Genomic DNA, 25116 nt, shown 5'->3' with positions numbered 1-25116 from the left:
CTTGTCACAGACAGAAGTCTTTACAGGAATGCTAACTAGGAAATAGAAGGATGTTAAGAAAGTTGAATCTTTCCAATACAGACTATAATTTGGGCAATAAACATGCAAAATATTATGCCAGAATCCTACTAAAAAAAGGAGACAAAATGGCAGTAGCTTTGCTTTCTCTTCTTCCTAGTCCTAAAACTAAATCCATTTACATTCAGGCTTTCTGCCACAGCATTCACCTTTAGACAATTTTTTATCAGTAATCTTTTACTACTTTAAAATCACTCATTTAGTTTTCTTTATTTTTTAAACCATCATGTTCAAATTTGAAAGCTTACAACTGATGGCCAAGAATAACATTTAAAAGCAAAGAGTATATAAACAAACTCATCACAGACACAGTGTTAGGGATAACACTTTTATCCATGCAGAATTTTGATTTTGCTTAGAAGTGAGGATTCTAATTGCTGAGGGGTGTCATTCCACAGTTTGTTTGCTTGCTTGGGTATTTGAACATGTTTCTCAATCATTTTTTTCTATGATAGATTTTTTATATGATGTACTTGATCCTCAGGAATTATTTCCACACCTGAGGATATACAGAACACCAGATAAAAATGAATAGGTAGCCAATACAGAGCATAAGTTTTGTTATATAAAAAATCTAAAGCAGGGTAAAGAGCTGAAGTAGAGAAGGCCAGAATAACTAAAGAGTGAGTTCATCACTGCTAAAGTACCAAATATTAGAAGTTACTATTTTATGTTACAAGACCCACTGATCTAAATGGCATTTGTAAAGTGCAAATAAGCCATGGCTTATTACTCCTCCTGTTTTTGGGAAGGTCTTGCTTAGGTTTGTTTGAGTTTTTTTAAATTAAAATCACTGTTTTACAGTCGTTACTAAATAACATTTCAAATTTTCCATTCTAGGAAAAGCACAACAGAATGACCAGGCAACAAGAAACAATTACTGGTACACTTAAAAGCTGCAGAAGGAGGAATTTCCCCCACTTCTAACCAGAACAAATCTTCATTTGTGTTGAAAAGACAAGCAGAAAAGTGAGCTAAAGGTGAAGACAGATTGTTGAAACATAAAATTAAGTGAACACATTGCACATGCAGATTACAAAGCAATATTAGATGAAGGTTAATGAAACATTCAAGATAGAGAAGTTCATGGCAGAGACATTTAACACATTTCAACATGTTTTTCTTACAGCACATAGTGAAATTATCAATGATAATTCTGAAGAAACTTCCAAGTCCATGATATTCCACATCCTTGTACCTGGATGTCCAGAACCTCTACTTGATTGACCAGCCATTCTCTTTAACTTTTCACTGGATAGCCCAAAGGTTTAAAAATGACAGACTGAATCCAGGAGGCAATCAAGGTATTATAAATATCCCTCTCCAACTTCTTCCATGGCTTAGTTCTATAAAAATTAAATTTTATAAACAACTTTATGCACAGTACTTAGTTATTCTAATTTGTTTTCATAATTTGGCTCATGTAAGATGTAAAGACATAAATTAAATTAAGGATATTTACTGAAGACAAAAATCTCATTATAACAATGGAAACTTGAATCTAAAAATCCTAAAAGTACAATCTAAGTTATAAATACAGAATTAATACTTGTGTCATTCTAGCCTGTAAGAATCTCTTTGAAAAATGGGGGGAAAAAAAACAGAAAAAAAAAAAACAACAAAAGAAAAAAAACCAGCACACTATTCTCAAAAGACTTCAGGCTTTAGAAGTCATTTTTGTACACACATACAAAATCATATAGGTGCACCTATTCTTGCATTAAGTCAAGACTTTTGGGCAATTACGTTTACAAAATGGAGTACAGCAGCACATTTTCTTTGAAAATACTAGAACTCCAAAGGGAGCCACAGACATTGGAATGTGTGTGTTACAGTCTTTGTCAAAAAACCACCAAAAAAAAAAAACTTTAACTGTTTCTTTGCAATTCTTTGAAAAAAATTTATCCAAGATGAAGATAATGACCTTTGAATTTAACAAAATAAACCCAAGAACAAATAAAAAAAACCCCTCCAACAACACTTCAGCCTGAGTTAAAGAAAAAAAAACAGGATTTCATACATTTATCTTGTTTTCTAAGAAAGAGTATCAAAAACCTGCCAGCTGATTTATACTCTGTTTTCATCTTCATTCAACCCATAATCAAGAACTGCTTTTCAAAGTAAAAATCAGTAAGCTCACAAAAGCATCCTAACAAGTATCTGAAAATGGTGACAAAAGCAGAGCAGCCATACCCTACTAAAGCAGAGACTCACAAGTTACAATTACTTTATTTCAAGAGGAGTTTTAACATGACAATTTAAATCCAAGTGAACTGAAAGAGGCAAAATATTTGTCTGTTCAATAGTAACCACAAGCAGTAGGGCACAGGACTTCCCTACATGCATTTAACAAGGCAAAGCCTTTCTTCCCCTGCAAACACCTCTTAAAAAAATGAGCACAAGCCAACCTTTAATACTATAAAGTGCTACAGTAGAACATAAGAAAAATAGGGAAGAGCATAGGGGAAAAAATTTTTTTACTTGGATTCTACTGCTTATTACCATTTGACTGCTGATGGATGGGGTTTTGCAATTTTCTGCATAGCTGGACTACTCTGAACTAAATGCACAAGAACAATAAAGGGATTGTTTTCCGTAGCTGCAGTTCCAAATTTACAAATCTGCACTAACTACTGCAACCGTTTAAGGAGAATTTCTCAGGATATTGTTGCCTGTTAAAAGGGACAGAAGTACAAAAGAAACAGCCTGGCTCCAAGTGACTATTACAACACTGGTACCCCTACAGACATCACTTTTTGGTAATACCACTAAAGCCACTGCTTCCCTCTACTGATTCAAAGCAAGGTCAGATGTGTAGTAGTCCCCCAAAGAATAACATCCTTCTGAGGACAATCAGAGTGGACAAAAACTGGGAAGCAAAGTACTGCAAACAGCACCCCTCAAAGGACCAGAGTACAAAGCCTCTCTTCCCATGACCAGAAGGAATCCTACAAACAGAACCTCAGATCTATGAAAACAACAAAATCTGCAAGATAATGTCAGATTCACTTCAAAAAGTTCACATTTCCACCATAGATAATTTTTTTGGTAAATTCTGCAACACTCCAAAATTACTTGGAGTTGGTTAACTGGAGGGGGTGTAGGTGGATTGGGGTTTTTTTGGTTTTTTACTTCTCTTACATGGGGAGCGAGGGAAGAGGGGAAGAAGAAACTTCTCACACAACCTTTAGAAAATTACATTAATCCCTCAAAAGAACCTAATCATGAAACCTGTTTTGATTCCAACAAAGAAAAAAGAACAGATCCTATCATACCTTATAAAAACAAGAAATAAAATAATAAATTTTAATTCTTCTGTTTAGGTATGGCCAAGTAGTACAGAAAATTATTAAATTATCAGCTACTAAACCATTATTTGAAATACAAAATAAACTCATAATGGTAGAAGCATTGCTTAAAATGTTAATAAATAAATTTAAACATAAAAGATATTTACCATTTACATGAAATTTAATCTTGAAATTTGTAATGAAAACTACAGGTTATGGAAGTGGACAACATTAAACCACTTTACATATGACAACTTCAATAGGCAACACTAGTGCTGAAATAGCTAAAGAACAGAAGAGAACAACGCATATGAATTCCTATCATTAAACACCAGACTGCAGTAACTCCTTCAGTACTGGAGAAACCACTTGCTGTTATAACAGTCTGATCCAGAAAAAAAAGCCCAGAAAGTAATAAGCCTTCAAATACAGCATATGTACCAACAAAATCCTCTGTACTATTATTTGTATTAACAAATAAAAGCAGCTTTGCACTCAATGTTCAGAAAAGAGGCTTACTATTCAGTTTCCTTTACTACAATGACTAAATTCTGGAAGACTAATTCCTCAAGAGGGAATCCAGTCTTCTAGTTTCTGCATCAATGAAATAATTTCAGTCTGCATTGTGAGGCCCATTTTTTATTTAATATTAAATTTTAAATGCAAACAAGCACAGTATCTTACAGAAGTTCAGTTAATAATATAACATGCTACTTATTAGAAAAAATAAATTTTTATATTCATAATTTTCTCAGTGTCACAAAACTTTAAAATTTATAATTTCTTCCATACTGCAAAAATTATTCTCAAATTTAAATGAGATTAAATCCAATTTCTAAGCAACTTTTCAAAAATAAAAAAAATAATTTTTGATCTGTGACCTTTCAAGGTCACAACTGAAATACAAGGTTTAAATGCATGATAAGATGAGCTTATAATAGAAACTCTTTCATGTACTGGCAGAACTCCCAGCTATATCAGGCTGCATAAAACAGAGCTGGAACAAAGCAGCAGAATGTTTCTGCCTGTATATGACCATCAAGAAAAGGATATCCAGTTTGCATACACTACATAATAGACAGAGAAAGATTAGGATTATAACTATACCAAGTATTATCTTAGTCACCCATTTTAATTAAGACTCAATCTGTAGCTCTGTAACCATTCGGAGTGCTGGAGATTCTCTGGAGTGACTCTCACACTCACATCACTGCAAACTTATTCAGTTCATTACATAGGTTTTCTATAAACCAGAGATTAAACAAATGAACACACATCCTCCCAAAGACTTGTTTATTTCACCAGATAAAAGTAGGAAAAATGAAATTATGATAAGCTGATTTTTATGGAGTATGAACTTGAAATAGCAAACCATAACATCCTAATGCACTAATGATAAGTTTGACTAGTTTGATACATTCCATTTTGTCCCCTGCTCAAGCTGTTACTAGGCTGGGGGATTTGTTGCTTTGTTCATTTGTTTAATTTTACAGGTTTGAGTGCTCAGCAGAGGTTTAAATTTGAACAAACCAACTAAAGAAAATCTAAAGAGAAGTAAACTTAAGGAAAATTTCCACCATCAGGTGTGCAAGAAGTATCTATCCAATGCTTGCCTGTACCTGAAGAAGGCAGTGCTTTTAAGGATGTAAGCAAACATCAATATCATAAAGCATGTCTAGAAAGTGAAATTTCCCTTTGAAGATACACAGTGAGCAGAAAGACATTCTCACAAATTAGAATTAAAGGAACAGAAGCCTAAACCCAGTGTTTCATTGCCAGAGAAGAAAAATTTATGTCATGTTCTGTTTCTGAAGGGCAAAGAAAAATGAACAGACTTGTAGAAAATTGAGAATAGAGGAAAGACAATACAAAAATACACTAAACAAACAGTCATCTAAGAAGTACAAAGGCACACTTAAAGTAATTTTAAAATGGACCTGTCTTAACATGTTAACATAAACAATGTTTTTACTCTTGAAGCATCTTAGGTCCTGCATCTGATAAATTTATTGATAATCACAACCATCTTTCAACATTCAATACAGTAGCATCAACCACCTAATTTCAAAATCATCCTGTAAGTAATGAAATGCTTTCCACTAACATTGCTATATTGGAATAAAAAGAACAAAATTTCTGTGAGGTAGACACCCAATCCTACAACTTGCATTAAAGAAAAAACCCATCCCAATGAAATCAATTTAAGTGATAGAACTTGGAAAAAACAAACAAACAAATCAGAAATATTGTTTTGACTTAAAAATAAAAAAAACAAACATGGACATGCCAACTAAATTATATAGATTGTTCCACCTGTATTTGTACTTGCCTAGCAATACTTTAGCATCTTCCACATCAAAATCTCCATCTCCATCAGCATCATATATCCCAAGTTTGCCTAGAAGTGCAAAGAGAGGAAGAAAAGACAATTAGGGATTTGGCCATTTGTGTCCAGCACAGTTTTCAATGTGTGATGGTTGATTGTCAATGCTAGGATGTTACCACGTTTTTTAACAATTCAGCTGTAATATTCTTAACCACATTTTAAATTTCCTGGGAAATGCTACAAATATTTCAAGTTTCTTTCTGTTATTTCCTGCATTTGAGACCAAACACAAGTTTGTCTTTTTCCTGTGCATTGATTTTGCAGCTTGTAGATTTAAAGCAAGCCTGTAATTATGTAATTGACATGGACATGCTTTGCTAAGAATAAAATTTTAAGTTCATGAGAAATTCAACACGTCTGAGGGAAAATAATAAAACAAAAATTGGTAAAATAATCACCATTTGTTTTCTGACTGTGCCTCCTGCAATTGTAAATTCTCAGATAAGAGATAGGTATATAGGTATATAAGTTTTAGTGCCAAGTTAACAGAAAGTATGCAGCCTTCTTCCCAGACAAACAAAAACCATTCACAAATTTTACCAACATTTGTATAACCTTCCATGCAGACAAAAAAAGTTGTCCATCCTTTCATATATGACTAACAAATCAGTTCTCTCACTTTTTGTTTTTGAAACAGCAGCTCTATCAGCCCTAAGCATATGCAAAAGGAGAACTCAGTTTCTACTAAAAGAGAATCTTCAGCATAGAAGCACTACCCAGGTATCCAGGATTTGAAGTGTCCTGGGACCACCAAACAAGTAGAGAGTTATCTAATTATAGGCTTGATAAAATTCAGACACAACTTTCAAAAGGATCAAGCTCTGCAGAGCTTGCAGAACTTTGTGTCCTTATAGTCTGACAGTTTACTACATTTGTCATTATTTAAATGGAGGTAGAACTTTCTTGCTATCAAAATAAATAAAGTACAGTTCTTAATATGGTACTTAGAAAATGAGAAACCAGTTTTGTAGAAGAAAAACTTCAGACTTGGGTCTAGAATAGAAAAATATGTTCATCACCATTGTATGGAAGCAATCTATTAGAAAGGAGCCATATCTGTTTATGGATAAACACGGCAAACAGGTACAAAAATGTAACTTTCTAGAAATAAGAATTATATCATCTTCAAAACCATGAAGAATGAGACAGATGAGAAACGGCTGAACTTCATGTCATTGCAGAAGAGTAATTCTTAAAAAAATTAAAACCATAATAAAGTAAATCAAACTTTCAGCCAAGGGGCTGTAAAACAAGCTTATTTCTCTAATATCCTACCTTGTAGGACCTCTGACAAGTTATAACGGAAATCCTTTGCTTTGGCTGCATGCATGGTAAAAATACAAAAAACATTACTTGCATCACTAGACCCAGTTAAGTTTCAAACAGATTTTTTTCTGAAAAAAAAAATCAGTCCAGATCAAAAAAAAAAGCATGCACCAACAGATTTGTAAATTTTGTAAAGCACCAGGTACAAAAGTTGAATCCTACAACATCAGGGAAAACAGCTGTACCTATGGACACATCTTGAAATTTGAGATATTAATCTGTAACCTTAAATATTATATTAACAGTTCTGTCCTAAAATTGTCATATTGAGATACAATTATCACTGCTACAAGCTTAAAACTGAGAGGATGACTGATCAGTTGTCCTGACCCTGCAGGCATCATAGTCCATCAGAGCAGAGCTAACATTAGCTGCCCACTTTCAACCATTGCTGTGAGTTTCTGAGAGCTTAAATTCAAACTGCATATTTAGCTGACCTCTCTAACTACAGTATACGTGTTACAAAGGTGTCCTACAGGATGTTAATATCCTTTTATGAGAAACCCATTTTAACATCATAATAGTGTTCAGCATTAAAACATACATTTTGAACTATACTGCCTATTCTTATCATGTAGATAATCTGCAAACACTACAGTTGAAAAATAATTTATCTAAAAACATAAAATTGCATTCATTTAATGCATATCATTATTAGAAAAATCTTAAGATTTAGAATTCTTACCTAGAACTTCTTCATAATCTACAAGTTCAAACCAGACAACTGCTACTGATGTCCAAACTCCCAGCAAAGCAATTACCATAAACCAGGTGAAAAATGAGCTTCCAGAGAGGCCTTCTTTCTTTCCATTCTTGCTTCCTCCATGCTTAGTCTCTGTTAAAATAAAACAAGAAGAAAAAATGAATGTTAATAGTTAGAAAATTATTATCGAAGATACAATTATAAAACTTCTGATTATAATTATACAATTATACAATTATAATACTTCTAATTACATAGAATACAAGACATTTGAGCAACAATTTTTTGGTGGGCTTTGTTGTTGTTGTGGAGTTTTTTGGTTGGTTGGATATTTTAAACTTCACCACCTTTACTTGCTTTCCATTTCACTGTGCATAACTGTGAGAAGCTTGATGACTATCTAAGCAAAAGCCTCATACCAAACATAAACCCCAAAAGCCCCCATCTAATTTGTCTTGCAAATTAGCTGAAAATTCTGCCTTGCTCCCCTTTGATGTGTATTTACACAGAGCTTCACATTTTTGAGATGCTTTGCATTTGTTCCCTAAAGTTCCCAGACTGCCACCAGAGGCCAGTATGATCACCAGAAAAGCCTTGCAAGAGAAGCATTTGTCCTAAATTGAGTTTCAAAACTAGTTGAAATAGCTCACAGAACCAACATGGCAATTTAAGTAACCTAAGAAAACTCAAAAACCTGAACTATGCTAAGAGTGAGACTTCAAATCCAGAACACTTTACCAACTAAAACCATCTTCCCTGATGCTTAGAATTAAGCAGATATTCATTCCATGCTAAACAACTCCAGCATTTCAGTCCTATTGAACATACAAGTAAAAGGATGGCACAGAGACATGACACAAATCATGGTTTCATTAATAATGGCACATATGGAAATTAAATATATATTTTAAAAATCACATGGAGTTGTAAACAAATGGTTGCAAAAGACCTTGACCCAGCATATGTGCAGCAAGTTTCAAGTGGGCATAGTCACTAGAGAAGACATAAATTGCTTGGCCTGTTGTTTTAGGATTTTTTTTGTGAAAGAGGGATATATATATATAAGTAAATAAACATGTACTCAAAAAGATGCCTGCCTGTAGCTTTCATCCAAAGCTTAAGGTCTGCTCTTCTGCCCCCTGACATTACTGCTGCAAGGGTGGCACTTGGCTGCAGTTTCAAGTCATTCCATTCTAAAAACCAATTTCTGCCTGCTCAGCCACATGCAGGCCCAGTTATTCAAACAAAACTCTCTTACATGATTTAAATACTTTTGCAAGAAACTTTGTCATGATTGTGATAAGATGTTATCTTTATACTAACTGAAAGTAATTTTTGATATATTTATCAACACTAGAATAATAAAGTTAAAAATACTCTCAGAAGCTAAATATCAATAAAATTGTGTTTTACAATAAAATGGTGTATCTGAAAGATAAGTAATGAGATGGGTGACTAACTTATTTTTGTAACAGGAACTATATATAAGTACTCTCTGACCCTGCTTGCCAGCAGGTTTACAGCTGTAATAAAATACCCTTTTATTACATTCATTGTGCTTTATACCAAGTTCAGACCAATAGAAAAACCACTGACCCACATCAACTCTTACTCAGCTCAGCATTTTACTGAAAATAAAAATTCTTTTATTAACACTTCAAAGATCAAACACCAACTATTCCATTTCTTTTCTATATTAAACACAAAAGCCCAACAATAATAAGAGAGAGACTGAGGCAACTTAGCCTCACATCAGATATGTATCATTTGCTACTGCAGAGTCCTCTAATCACATATGTGCAGGGTCCATATACACAGCCCATTGTAACATCTCTCATGTGGGAAATATATGGATGGCCTGAAAATTGAGGGACAGACAAGCAGTGTCTGCATTCAGAAATATGCTCAACTGTATGAAAATTACTTGCAGTACTCTTGAACTGCTAATGTTAATACTGAGAAACAATTACAGTATCTAACAGCAGGGCTTTCCTACACCTGTGTAGCAAGGCAGTCAATGAAAGGTTTGTATATACTTGAAATTAAACCCCTAGGTTAAAAACAGTTTAAATGATTCCAGATTGCAACTTGGTTCTAGAGCAAACAGGAAAGAGGATCTTACTGCATTTCACACTCATTTGCCTTACTGTTTTCTACCTTTTACTGCTGTCTGCCACTGAAGAAATCAGCTTTACTTCTCAGAAGAATAGGAAAATGAAAGAAAAGGAAACTTATTTAAGTAATCATTTTTTTTTTCACGTATAAAAGACTTTTTCATGCAAATTCCTCAAAAATAGATTCTGCTATAAGAATGAAGTTCACAATAATCACAAAGACATATTTTTAGGCTATGGTTTTCTACCTTATAGCAAAATTTTCAAAACTCTTGAAAAACAACTCAACCATGGCAGCTTGATCATGCAATACTTATATAAATGGAGGTTATGTAACAAAAAATTTACCTATGATCTGCACAAATAATGCTACACACAGGGTCAGAACAAAACACTGCAAGGACTGAAGCTGGCTCAGAGCTCATTCCAAACAGTTAATACTCGACTCAAGCCCTTTCCCTGCACATGCTGCCAGCCATGCCAGAAGTAGGTCACTTGCCATATCTGGTAAGCCTGTGCTTACACCACCAGATGTCTTTATGCAGACATCAGAAAGTCTTAAAGCATGGTCTACCGCCCAACAGCAAATCTGTAAAATCCTATACCTCACCCACCCCCCATTAAATCACATGTAAAAATGTATGAAAACCTTTTTACTTCAGCATACCTTCAAGACACTTAGCAATTTTACATACTCTAAAAATAACTTTGAAGTCAGATATTTGAAGACAAAACAATATCACTTATGTTAAATGTAGGCTCTATCAGGCAAAAAATTATTTCCAATTAACCACTGGTCATAAACTCAAGGAATACCTCTAGTCCAGAGAACACATAATCAAAGAGAACAGAGGCAGCTGTAACACAGACTAGACAGCAAATTGGAAAGAAAACATACAACAGTAACCCAGTTATTTTGCTGATTATAAAATCAGACATAACTGGTATTTGTGAGTACACATTTCCCACTTGCTCACACAAAAAAAAGGTTAGGATTATACCTGTGTCGTCAGCCATAACATTAGTGCTCGATTTCCACCAACAGAGCGAGTGTGTCAGTATTCCCAAAAGTTAATGCTGAAGGCAGAATAAGAAATATCCTCACTGTTAACCTCCTGTTTGCAACAGGAGCAAACAGGTTTCCTAAAGCCAGCTCAGCTGGAGCCTGAAACTGGACCCAAGAGAAACCTCTCCTCCAAATCTATTTTTAGAGCAGTTATCCTCAGGAGCCAAACGCTTTTCAGAACTCATATGGCAATCTAGCTCTGACGACAATGAAATTCACTTACTCCTCCAAACAGAGCATCCTGGGTAGTTGATCCTTTCCCCTCCCCTTAATCCTCCAACATCAAAAACAGCAGCGAATGAAACCCAGCACATTGCACTGTAGTACTTTTGCTGCAATTTATGCCACAGTGCCTGATCGCTAAGGACATTAAATCCATTCCCATAAGCTGAAACACAAGTCTGGACACAAAGCTTGCCTGCTTGCATTTGTTACACTGGCCCTCATCCAAGAAACTTTCTCCATGTTGGCACTCCCCTACCAGGCTCTGAGTATCCTGCAGAGACTGCTCATTTGAAACTTGCTGACTACCTTATGAAAAAAGAGACAACTACTTTCTGTAATGTAGCTTTGAGTCTCCTAAAATAATTATTTAAAACCAACCTCATGCATTCTTGCCAAAGAATTTTCGTATCAGAACCGTACGCATTGTATTTACTTCTGGCAGACCCGTTCCATGAGGAGTTAACACTGACTTATCTCACCCACCCCTCCCCTAAATTCTGACAAAATGCATACTGCCTGTACAAGTTAAAGCTAATATAAATTAAATCACCAATAAATTCTCTTTTTAAGGACCAGAAAAAGAGAAAAAACCCACTAATACACTTTTCCACTTTTTTTATATCTCACATTTTTATATCTGACATTTACATTCTTTTTACATTGCTTATCAAACAAAAACCAGCTCCTTTTGGGTGGAAGTCAGAAACAAATTTCTCATTCACCACAACTGTAAAAAAAGCCTTAGGATCTACCACACTGCCCTGCTATCCTCATGCTTCTTCAAATAACACAGCCACCAGGTAGACAGAGTGAACAGAGAATGTTGCGGCTACTCTGAAAAACAACACATATCTCCTGTGATTTTAATATCCAGCAACTAATTACCAAATGCAATTGCCAAGAGTTCAGGGGAGAAAAATTGAGAAACATGAATTAAAAGGAACTACAGACAGTTGATTCTATAACTAGTGTACCTTTTAACCATCTTTAAAGCCACTTGAATACATTATATGGATCAGATGCATTACGAAAGACCTCCTGACTAGTATAATTCAGTAATGTAACTGATGCACCAGCAATTAAGATCAATTAAGAATCAAAGGGGGGGCATTTACACAGAGTAACTGAACATGGAGAAACCAAAATAATATTCAAAATAATTTTACATGCAATCTGTTGTATATAAACCACAGTGTTATGACAGGCATCAGATTAGGCAATTTATAGCAAATTCACTTCAGCTACACCTGCATTTGCAGACACCAGATCTTCACACAAGTTAAGAAGCATTGATGCTGAGAACCTCCCTGTCTGTTACTGTATATTTTGGGGGGATTGGTCCGAACTACACTTTACCTGGCTGAATGTCTATAATGATTTCAGGTCACCGTTTTGCACCTTTCACTCAGACCTAAGTGAGCATATTCCATTCAGGGACAAAAAGAACAAGGCTTATAAGGAAAATGAGTTGAGAGAATTAAGGAATTAATTTCAAATGTATACTCCAAATCTGAACTAACACATATATGTCAACCTCTAGCCAAGTATCTAGAGCCTTAATCTTGTGCCCTTTAAAAATTAATTGATTGCAAGAATGACAAACACCTTCCTTCCTGAAAGGGGAAGTTACAGCTAAAATGGAGAAACTCTTCAAACTCTTCAAAAGGAAAAAGGACCAAGAGAAAGATGGATCAAGGTTAGCTCAAAATACCACGCAATAAGATTTTGGTTAGTTTTATGAAAGACAAGTTGAATACATATCTATTTACAATGCAATTTGACATTGGGATAGCAAAGTCAACAGTGTAGATTTCTTACAATGTCTCATCTCTACTGTGTTCAAATGCTGTGACTGTTGCTTCTTTTTCAAGCAATTCAAATTGCTGCACTAACACTCAAAGTTATTATTCTTCACTTGATTTATATAACTGTTCCAAAATTTAAAAACTATTTTCGAGTTAGTTGTGTTACAACTATGCAGCCAATGTATTCTAATTAATTTTACAAAAGCATAATTGACAATTAAGACTAGCAGCATTACTTACACCTCTACAACAGTACCAAAGTGCAGGCAAAGAAATTTAGAGGAGAAAAATAGTCAATTATGAACACAAAATGTCAGGCTTCAAATCACCAAGCTAAGCTTTTGTAATGTATATAATTATTTCCCACAAAGGTGATTAGGAAGTTACATGGAATAAATTATGATTTATTACTTGAAGATAAGGGTGCACAAAAACAAGCAGTTACTAGAAATTAGAAATAAACACTAAAAGAAAAAGCAATAAAACACTAACTTCAAAGAGACAACTAAAAATCGTATTTCAGAAGTAAAAACTATCAATCAGCTAGGTTAAAGGGAGACTTCAGAACAAGTTATTTTAAGAACAAAATACAGTATGATAAAAAGCAGATATGGGAGCGAATTAAAATGCCAAAATAAGGTACAAATGAACCATCTTATCACCAACAGAGCAGAACTAGTAGCAGTGCAAAGACAGAAAAACCTTTATTTTATAAGCATGGCCTACAACTGCTTGAAATTTTTGCCAAATGATCTTGTCCAATATGATTAATGGCAAAGCAACTGTTGCAAGTCCTTTCCAGTAATAGATCTGTAGGTAATTATTTTAAACTGATTTTACACAGAGTGGTTCTTTGGGTTGGGTCAGTAACAAGTATTTTGACTGAAGTGTTTCAGGAAATTCAGAGCCTCCTCTGTTGATTTTCCCCTATCTACTTGCCCCTTTCTATTAAGCTTTTTTTTTTATTCTCTCACTACTGAGATACAGGTCATGTAACTGTATACACACACACTTCTTGTAATATGTATTTTATAACTGACTCAATAAGCACATATTGAACTGCTGCATTCTAAGAAGTCCCTACATCATAATGATTCCAACTGCTATCCTGAAATCAAAATTATTTTCATCTTCTATTTTTACTCAGTGTTATTCTACATCAAGGGTAGAATGCACTTTCAATGGACAAATCTGTGCTTTTATGAACTCTATTTTATTTTTTAAAGGGGGACAGAGTTACTATTTTCTCTGTATTTACAGATTGGACAGAGATTTTTACTAAAATACTTGATATCGTTTATGGAAATATCCAACCTTAAATTTTCACTAATATCCATACTCAGAATTTTTTTGTTTGTTTTACAATCATGGCAGCAGGGTCTTTAGAGGTAAGATCTAAAATTTAAGGTAAAGGTTTACTTTTAATAAATTCAATTAAAAAATCTTTGCAATACAAAATTGATTCTTCCTTTTAGTTTCTAAGAAATTTTCTTCAGCACTACACCTTAAGAGAAAATTTGGGGGGATGGGGGGGAAATAGTTTTTTTAATTATTACTTTCTCATTAAAAACTAGTCTCTGATCTGAACTTTGTATAACTTAAACTATATAGTTATAAAGATACGTCTGCATGCTGTCAAAAGACTTAAATAATCTATATCAGAAACTTACTGGTTAGGAATGGGGAAACTGATAGAACAGAAAAAGCACTAACTTCAAAGGAAATACAAACACCAAAACATAAATTTGATATAAAAATTAACTACCTGAAATGCAATTTTGGCTCTCCTGCTGACATTTAACAGACTTTTACCTTAGTATTTGGGGAACTTCTCCTTATTTCACAGATAATCAATCCAAACATAAAACTTTATATCTTCAATTTTCAATCCCTACAAGATTTCTCACAGTAAAATATCCCACTATACAAACAACAAAAAACATAAATACTGAAAGCAAGAACAAAGTCATAAATTCAGGATTAGACAACAAAGCAGGATGACTGGGGAGATGCTGGGAATGGCCAACTGGAGGGAAAAAAATGGCAAAAAAAAGGATGCATCACAAAATATGTAAAAAAACCTCTAGGATCATAAGCATCCTGCTGAACCTCCCCAGTGAAATGAAGCTCCTCCCTTCAAGAGATGAAGTGATTCCATTGAAACATCTCCTCAAATTCCTCACTTAGTCAGGATGTGAAAGATTAAACTCAGTTCTCTCCTCTACGGAACACTATTTGAACTTCTTCGTAGGTCTAAAAGACATTTTTAAGCATACTCAGAGGTATAAGAACAAAGCCATTTTAGTCCCTCAACAATCACATCTGAGATCCTATTATCTGAAACTTGAATCAAGTACATGCAACACATACAGGTTTTTAGCTGTTTTATATTCAGTTTATAAAGAAATGGTCAGTGAGTCCATTTCTGAATATAAGATGCAAAGTACTTTTAAACCTAGAGACAGCTTTCTGACTCAGAGGGAGCATCACAACATTTAGAAGAGTTTTTTAGTTGCAAGCTGAGGTGGTTATGTGTAACTAAGTCAGAATTATTTATTCTTCAGAAAAAAAAATTTGAAAACAAGAATAAGATTATAATCAGTCTGACTGAAGTTAAGTATCATCCTCAGAGTGGGGTTTTTTACATTCATTTATTACTCTTCAGTAGTTACATTTCTTCTTATTATAAACAAATTCCACTGCTTTCCATTTACATGATTCTTTTAAGATATACACAACAAGAATAATAAAATTTACTCCCAAGAAATCTACCCAGAAAACTCACACAATAATAACAACCTTCAGGGTTGTTGGTTGTTTGGGGTTTTTTTAAACCCTAAGGATTTGTCTCTATGAGGAAAACAGTGGACTCTACTTGCAGTACTGGCTCCACATTTCTCAGTGATGTTTGAGAGAACAGCTGTTTGCCCCATAGGAGCTGCTGCTGTTAACAACTTTCTTCTCAAGTCTTGTTTATCTAAGTATAATTACTCAAGTCAGAGAAGGAGAAGACAGAGATGTATATTTATTAGAGAAAATCCTGAATCTGCACTTGCATCTTTTCTAAATGTGACAGAAAGAAGATCACTTCCAAAACTTAGTGAAATTTTGTCCAAGCCATGTTTTGGCTTTTTATTTTAGTTTTTGATTATTTGGATGACTATTTTTTGGGTCAGTTCCTCAGGTAGGGTTTATTATAAGGAAGAAATACACATAGATGTGCACAAAGCTTAAATGACTAAAATCTTCATTGTTTGCAACTTGAGTTTTATAATGAATGCTATCAACAAGAATATATTTAAATCAATATTTGATGCCTCTATCACTATGTGAATACTTTGGATTACTTTTTTTTTAAAACCTTTTTTCCACAGACTTAAAGACAGTACAATAACAGGCTCAGACAATTAACACTGGAGAAAAAAAAAATAAACAAACAAAACAGGAGTCCTGTAAAGACATACTAAAGATATTTTGTTATACATTTACCTAACCTAAATAGATTTTTACAAAAAAGGAACATATTTTTCCCAAACACTTTTGTCAATTTTCTCTAGTTTTTTTTTCTATGTGTATACAAGCACAAAATAGAATTAAAGTCCAAAATAATGTAGAACATTTCTCTCGTAAATTTACTTGACTCAAACATCAAGCCAAAAGGTTCAAGGTTAAGACCACATGCTTAAAAAGAAATTTTAGTTTGCCTCCTGCTCTAGAAACAATATCTCTGTAACACCAATGAGTAGACAAAATACTGATTTCAACTATACAAATTAATTAAAGATTTTTATAAGCTGCTATTTTGATTAACCAGCTCACTCCCATAGAACATTTGGAAATAAGATCTAAAATTATACAATCTACCTATCTTGCATTTGAATGATTTCATGTAGCCAACAGCCCTACATAATTAGTAGGTTAATTAAATAGTTGGCTGTATTTAGGACGGAGCAGAGTTCAGGGAAGGTAAATGTGGAGAGGAAATACAAGAAATACTTGGGCCTAGAACATGCAAATTTTGCTGGTGGTGACCTTTAAAAAAGATTCTATTACATAAGGTTGAAAATCCTCATCTCTGTACATAACATGCTGGCATTAATTTAAGGGTATTTTTTCCTTGTTCCACTTTCCTATCCTGTAATGTGGGTCACATCAATTTGTTTTAGCAACAAGTCCTAATTAAGCCACAAAATAAAGAAAACAGACTATGTTGGTTTAGTTCTTTAAATTTTTCTCATGCTTTGAGGGAGCTCAAATAGAAAAATTCCAGTTGCCATGCAAAAACCTACAACTCCGCTTTTCACAGGTTTCTGCTTGTGGAAAGAAAGAACACTTTAAAATGCTTAAAATGCCAAAAACTTATCAGAGTTTCAAGTCCGATACTAAGCCAATTTAATTAGGTGTTTATCCACGGGGTGCTATGCACCTGCAACTCTTCTGGAGAACAAAAGAGTTACTGACATATGTTTTTAGGAGATCTCAGTTGCAGAGCAATTGCTGTTTACAGAACCTTCTGGATTCAAAAGATGTATCTGTTTTCTAGTCACTGTGTCCTCTAGCTACTATAGAAACACGACTACAGTTACAAACTGCTAAGTGAACTTTCTTTAAGAATTTTTAAATTTAAAAAACACCAGCGTGAGGAATGAGAAAGTGAGATGTGCTGCATTAGTAATTAACTGTCAATTAAAAAACCAGAACCTCAGGAAACAGAATTGCAAAACCAAAAAACCACTACTGAATAGTTACAACTCTCCCTAGCAATTAGATGTTTTGTAAAGAAAGTCTTCAAACAAACAGCTTGGTATAATTTGTTACATCAGGTTAAGCACATGCATAGTAAGAGTGCAACTCCATAAAAAGAAAACCACAATGGATTTAAAGTTCTAACAAAGTTAAACCACATACTGCAGAACATTCAAATTCAGTACATAGTTAGCTGCATATTTATTTTTCTACATGTTTCAAGACACATAATACTATGAGTACCACTTCAAAGCACAGCTCAAAACTTTTCCATGCAAAGAGCTATCCCACAGATGCAGTTAGGAAAAAGATTACTGCAGGCCATCACACAGATTACCAGATTGTGATCTTCATCAGGAAAGAATCGCTTGGGGCAAATCAGAACTTCATTGCTCAAGTTCTCTACAATGAAGAATTCAACATATGAATTAGCACAGGAATTCTTATTACATGTTTCAAAGCGATTCCAGCTGAAAATGAACCTTTTCTTTCCATACAGGTGATCTGCCAATGGGTTTTCAGTTTAAAGAGACAGCATTATTGAAATGTCACCTCTGTAATTGAAATAATCTTGACACATAAGCCTTCTACTGCTAGTAAATTTTGTTATCTTTACTGAAGCCCTTACATATCCAGCTATTGCATTAGCATAGCCAACCAAACCAGTCACCTTTTGGTGTTCACACCATGGCTCCATGATTACATGATCGAATATAAAACTCTGGATTTAACCTCATCCTTCCCTAAAATGCCCACCCACTTATTGTCCACTCTTCCCTCCTCCACAAATGACCTTCTATAGAGCCATGCATTGAGCCAGTCTAGGGGGAGAAATGAAAAAATCAGCTTTCTGCTTATCAGTTCCCTGTGTGGTTCACCTCATACCAGCACAGCTAAGAATTCAGGTACAGAGAAGGGGTATTGAAAGAGGAAGACTGCAGAGCAACCTCAAACTAGATTAAGCTGGCTGCAGACCTGCAGCTTAAACTCTTAAAAAAAAATTAACTTAAAAAAATTAATCCCACAATATAATGTACATCCTTGATGTCTGAACACTCGGTAGCTATGACCAGTGATGGGGAATTCTCACGTGCATTCTCAGAGCAATTGCCAAAATGTGAGAAAACATACTCCAGCTCCCTGTACCCCAGACACCAGAGATAGTTTAGGTTTTCCAACTAGCATTTTAAACAATCCTTATCCTCAAAAGACTATTGCAAAGGTTATTATTTAAAGACTTAACAAAATGCTTAAAAAAGTATATTGAAGCAAACATTCTCACAGACATGAAATCCAACCTTCCTCCATATTTGAAGCACTGTGAATAATTTCTTTTAGCCCACAATGACTTCCTGCATACAGGTAAGATCCATTAGAAAACACAGAGCAGGCCCAAGATTTCAGCACACAGTGGATCAAAAGGGGCATGAGAACTTTGATGTCTTCATCAAATAGTAGCATCTCTGGAAGTTTGGAAATTTGGACTTCCCCAGTGCTTCAGAATTCTTCAGGAAGAAAAGAACTGAGAGGAATGTATCAGGCTTTTTGTATTTATGTCCATCCTGCTCCACTTAAGTATCAACCTTAAAACCTAAAATAATACATCCTTGAGAAAAAGCAAAGGAAGGAAATACAAATACCCAGCAACATGGGAAAAACAAAAAAGCATAAAAGCATATACTGTGTTCAAATTGATTGCTTCTACTTCCAGAGTAACTTTGGCAATCAGCTACTGCACCTGTCAACAGCTAATGGTGTAGAGAAAGTTTCATTCAGATAAACCTTAAGGGTAGTCTAGGGCTCACTTTAGTGTTAGACAAATGCATCAAGAGTCTATTGAGGATTCACTATTCCAATGCAAATCTGCTCAAGTAAGCTGAGAAATACCTTTGTTAACCATTTTAAGACTGTTTTTTATATCACTTTCATTGAATCAGAGATAAGAAAACAGATCGGGTTGAAGAGTTACTGCCTTCAGTTTTGTATAGGACATCTAAAAAATAAAAGAAAAAAAATAAAAAAAGAGAAGAATGGAGAATGAGCAAATGAAGCAATTTCACCAGTGGCACTGCTGAAATGTACCATGCAAATTACAGATGTTTGGACCATTATGTTACTACAATTTTTAAATTTGGCAGATTATTTTATAATATTTTAAAATGTCTTCCAGAAAGGCCACCCTGAATAAGACTCGAGGCAGACAGATGAATTATAAAGAACTGTCTACATTTCCACGATTTTGCTGTTTGTATTAGCATCTGGCATTAATGGTAGAAATACAAGATCTTGAAATAATTGTAAGCAACTAAACTAGGCAATAGGATAAACTTCCAAAAGAAATTGTAGCAGGTTTTCTTAAACAGTATACAAAGTTTCCACCAGTGAGACACAAAGCATTTCTCATTTGTCCGCAACAGACCTACAGAAACTCACAACACAGTAATAACAATTCACTGTATGTTTCTGAAGAGCAGTAATGTTACAAGAAAACATTTTGACATTGAGTTTAGAAAGCCAAATCAAAGCACGGAGCAGCACACTAACTGAACCATGAGAAATCTTCCTGGTTCAGCAAATGCTTGGACTTTGATCACTTTGGGTCAGCAAACTGATAAATCAAAACATTTGTTAAGGCCCACAGAGCATCCCAAATTTACATCTCACTTATGACCTCCAACACCTTAACACCCTTCTTCCCAAGGGTTTAAATGAACATGCAGAAGGAAATAATAGATAGATTGTAATATAAGAAATCAGATTACATATTACACAACTGTAAAGAGTATAAACAAGAACACTGGACAGCAGTTGAGGTCAGAAATTAGAGAGACCAAATTTTTAGACAGATAAAAGCACCATATTTAAACAGAATCCATGATGTAAGACAATGAGATGTTACACCATAGCACAGAATAGAATGGGTGAGCAATCCCACTCCAAGCACTGATGTGAGTTCAGTGTTCCCAACAAAAGAACTTCAGTAGCAAAATGTGACCTGTTTAGTGGATGAATTTTCTCTCCTTCTTGGGTAAACTAGAAAGCTAATGGAGATCCTCACCCAGATAAAAGTACACTCTAAAGCAGTCTTTACGATAAAGATGAGATAAAAAGTTGAAAATCTTGCAAATTAACAGGGATGACTTCTTTCTAGAAGTGATAGACTGAACTCAAAAAGTTGCAATGATAACGCAAAGTTGCACTTGGGTGTACATCGAGTAGCCTTGAACACATAACAAAAAAAAAGCCCCAAACAAATCTGAAGAAAGTTGAAACACCAACAGTTAATCAAAGAATTACAGCAAGGGGCACTAGAGAGTCCAAAGGATGAGTGAAGGGAGTTAAAAACATTGCAATACATTCATACAAGTAAGGAAACCACATGGTTAAAACAGCAAAATGATAAAACTACCATCTCATGAGATCTTGCAGAGAAAAGTAGGGGATGTCAGAAGATTCTCTGTCATTATTGTAGAGATTAAAGAAAATTTACCAAAACAATGTTAGAGTTCTTTGTCATCACAGACGGAAGGCAACACAGCCTCAGAACTGAGATAGCAGTATGGGTTTTTTAAATATAAAATACAGTTGTCTGTAGATACAGACTATGCCTTGTGTTGAAAATGTGTGGTTTCTATGGTGCCTAACTTAATGAAGAACTCTCCCACTTAACATTAGAGATGCAAAGAAAACAACTATTGCACAACTTATTTTCAATAAAAATTATATTTAAGTAAGTCCTCACACACTTCAAGACACAATATTCCCACACAGCAGCATAAGGATAGTTGTCTTATGATCTGGACTTCTATAGGTAAGCATTGTAATCCATATTTTTTCAGCCATCCATATTTGAAAAGTTAGCCGGGCTGCTGGAAGGCACCTGCCAATGCCTAAGACATTTCCACATTTCACATCTCATGAAATTTGAGGGAATTGATTCATGACCAGGTGTTAAGCATCTGTTTTTTGCAACAAAACTGTCACTCATCTAATGATGACACTGCAGCAAGTATCTATTACTTCATCTAGTCTTCAAAACTGATAGTCTTCCTTTTGAGGGCCCACGTCTTTATGATGGATTCTACAGGCTAGGAACAAGCAGCCAAACTTTCCAGTCAAGATAATAACAAACACATGTTTCCCTCTCTAAGTAGTCCCAAACTGTCAAAAAATTCATTGGTATAGTAATACAATTCTGTAAATGTAATTTTCAAATAAGAAGTTGCACTACAAAGGTAAAAGAAAGATTTTTTTTGATTAGGACTGATTTGATAGCTTTAGTATATGACCTCTGAAAGCAAAAGCTAGACTTCTATTTCTAAAAGATTTTTAATTCTACTTCTGACAATACAGTGTATCTAAAAACACCTATATAAACTGCAGTTAGATCTATTTTAGGCTTAATCTATCTGTAGATTACCGCAAATATTTTCTGATAGAAACCTAAAAGCAGATTACTGATGCTGGCATTGTCTTGAGTGCACAGATTTTTAAATAAGCTGTTAGCCTCAGTGGTTTGAGCTGTGAGCAAGGCCTTGGCAAGAAGCCACATCCTCTCTCAAGACCTGCTGTGAAAGTGAATACTTCTATCAAGCAAAAAGTGCCTCAGACTTGAGGTTTTCATACGTCACAGTCTCAATTACTTGCCGTCTCAAAATCATTTCCTCATCTCATTTTCACATCCCTTGACTACAGAAAGCTTACTGGCTGCTGTGAGCACTCTGCTCCTCCAGCTGTTCTTTTATTCACACAGGAGTTACCATCCCTTACCTCTTTCTGCAGCTGCAATTATGAAAACAGCATCAGCTTCACACTGTAATTGCTATGGTTGTCTAAGGGATTCTAACTAGGAGTCTACACTAACAAATTTAAGAGGTCACATGTCAGTAGAGCACACATTATTCATACTGCTTCATCCCCTCAAACCCATTTTTTAATATAAAGAGAAAAATTTGTACTCTGACTACAAATAAAAACCCATGGAATGCTTTTTTATTCAGTTTACCAATAAATTTATTTTTCAGATATTGACAAACATGCAAAGCGATATTTAAAATATTAGCTACCATATTCAGTACTCAAAATTACAACAGGGATGCATGTTTTTGAGGCATTAAAATTGAAAATCTGTATTCAGCATGCTTAATATTGGGTGATCATCACAGTATGTCCAGTCCAAGCAAAAACTGGAATTAAGATAGACTGCACAGCATAGGTCAGCAATTGAAAAAAAAGGATTTAGAAGCAAAATAAAAACAAAAACAAAACAAAAAAAAAACAAAAAAAAACCAAAAAAAAACAAAAAAAAACAAACCACCACTTCTACAAACATTGCAATATTATCTCTAAACTCTTACAAGCTTAAGTATATTTGAAATCTTTCCCTCTTAATTCATCATGTGATAGGTAAACTAATCCTATATGGTTCAGCTTTCCACAAACACTGTTCACTAGCTATTACTGGTATATTCAAAGAGAGACAAGAGATATTATTTCTGTGTCATCACCACATTTTATCACTGGAGCTCTGTGCACACCAAGCTCAAATCCAAAGAAGCTACAACACGTAAAAACTCAGAGTGTGGTAAAAAACCCTCCTTTCCCCAGTACAGTGTGTATGGCTGCACAGTGACTCCAGAAGGCCAGACACTTTTTTCTCGTCTTGTCAATGCACGTTAAACTTTCCCTACACAAAATGTCCACACACAGCGGTCTGTAAACAGTCAGATTTGTCAAGGGGCTTTTATTGGAGGGGTGGGGGGGATCACTGCCTCAAAAAGCCTCCTACTTGCATTTTCCTGAGACTCCTCATCCTTGTCTCGACAGTTACAGAAACCACCAGCTTAGGCGCTCCATCTACAACAGATCTAATAATTTTGACCTAACCAGGTCAGTCTGAGGAGATATTCCACACCCAAGTTTGGATACGAGAACATGAAAGATCTGAGACTGAGGCATCCCGGTTCTACCTCCTCTCCCGAGGGAAGAGGTCCCGGGGGTACCCACAGATGCTGAGGCCTGTCCGGCGCTATCTCATCCCTCCGAGGGAGCTTCCGAGGGCCGCCCAGGCCCGACAACTTTCTCCTGCACGTGAACTGCTGGATCGGGAACGGCGGAAAGGCGCGGGGCGCATCTATCCCCGCGCGCCCTGCCCCGCTCCCGCAGCGCGGGAGGAACCGGGGGGCGGCAGAGCGGAGGGAAGCGCAGCGGGGCGGGGAGGAGGCGCAGCATCCCCGCGCTTTGCCCGGCCGCTGCCCCGCAGCGCGGGGAGGGGCGGCATCGGCCCCTTCCCTTCCGCCGGCCGCCGCTGGAGCCCCCGCCCCTGCCCCGCTGACCGCTCTACAGCCGCTCACCTCTCTTGGAGCCGGGGCTGGGGCTGCCGCCGGTGGCTCTGGAGCTCTTGCGGGAAGCCATCGCACCTCCCGTCGGGCAGCGCAGGGGGCGGAGCGGGAGCGCGTCGGGAGCCGCCGCCGCCACCCGAGCCCTGCGTGCGGCGGGAGCGCGCTGAGGCCCCGGCAGCGCGACCCCGAGCGCCCCGCGGCCCCGCCCCTCGCCCGCCGCCAGCCAATCGCGCCAGGGAGGCGCGGCGTCTCTCGCCTCCGATTGGCGGCGGCGCCGCGAGGGGGCGGGGCTTTGGCCCGCCGGTCGCGCGCGCCCGCCGCGCTCCGCCGCCGGCCCATTTGAACGTGGCAGGCGCGGGCGCGAGCGGCCGCCTCTCGCGAGGGTTGGGGCGCGCGCGCGCCGCTGAGGGAGGGGAGGCGGGGGAGGTCGGGGACGGAGCGCTTCGAGGGCGGGAGGGCGGCGCTTACACGGCGAGTCCTCCTAAAGCATCCGTCCTGCGCCTTAAACAGCGCTCCGCATCCCTTAAACGCCCAGGTTGTGGGAAACATCGCTGCTGTGTGTTAGTGTCAGACGGTCTAAAAGGATGGAGCTAGGCTCAATTCGATGGTGCCAATTAATAGCGCAAGTGGCAATGGGCAGAAACTGATGTTCCACCTGAACGTGAGCAGTAATTTCTGTACTGTGAGGGTGAGCAAGCACTGGAGCAGCTTGCCCAGAGAGGTTATGGAGCCTCTGTCCCTGGGATATTCCAGAGCTCTGTGGCACCACCCCGTGCTGTGTGCTCTGGGCTGACCCTGCCGGAGCAGGAGGTCGGACGGGATGAGCCGCTCTGGTCCCCTCCAGCCTGGCCCACTCTGTGACAGCTTCTATGGAACAGCCTGTCAAACCTCCCAGAGGGACCTTTGCCATCAACAGAGTGAAAAGGCTTGAAGTTTGTCACATCAGACAATGACTTCCCCAACAAGGCTTTAAAAATACTTTGAATTGACTGAGATAAAATAAGCCTCTTTTTTTTTTTTCAGGATTTCTGGGTTC

General features: G+C 36.6%; 1 protein-coding gene across 3 annotated transcripts in view; it reads right to left on the bottom strand.

Moving 5' to 3' along the window:
- Positions 1 to 24279, bottom strand: part of ASPH (aspartate beta-hydroxylase) — a 109043-nt gene extending 84764 nt beyond the window's left edge. Inside the window, exons 1-4 of one of the 3 annotated variants that reach the window (XM_056482977.1) lie at positions 24093 to 24247; positions 7766 to 7915; positions 7030 to 7074; positions 5698 to 5766 (exon numbers count right to left, since the gene is read on the bottom strand). In XM_056482977.1, coding sequence (XP_056338952.1) covers positions 5698 to 5766; positions 7030 to 7074; positions 7766 to 7915; positions 24093 to 24153 — 325 coding nt within the window. In that variant the 5' untranslated portion in view covers positions 24154 to 24247. Of the gene's footprint in view, positions 1 to 5697; positions 5767 to 7029; positions 7075 to 7765; positions 7916 to 10898; positions 11188 to 24092 lie in introns of those variants that run through there. The other 2 variants (XM_056482974.1, XM_056482976.1) reach the window with 2 other exon arrangements.
- Positions 24280 to 25116: the final 837 nt, after the last annotated feature.

The sequence above is a fragment of the Oenanthe melanoleuca genome, chromosome 2, assembly GCF_029582105.1.
Source record: "Oenanthe melanoleuca isolate GR-GAL-2019-014 chromosome 2, OMel1.0, whole genome shotgun sequence".
In the NCBI taxonomy this organism is placed as follows: Eukaryota; Metazoa; Chordata; class Aves; order Passeriformes; family Muscicapidae; genus Oenanthe; species Oenanthe melanoleuca.
Note: the sequence above shows the minus strand (reverse complement) of the source record. Positions and strands in the feature narration are given on the sequence as shown.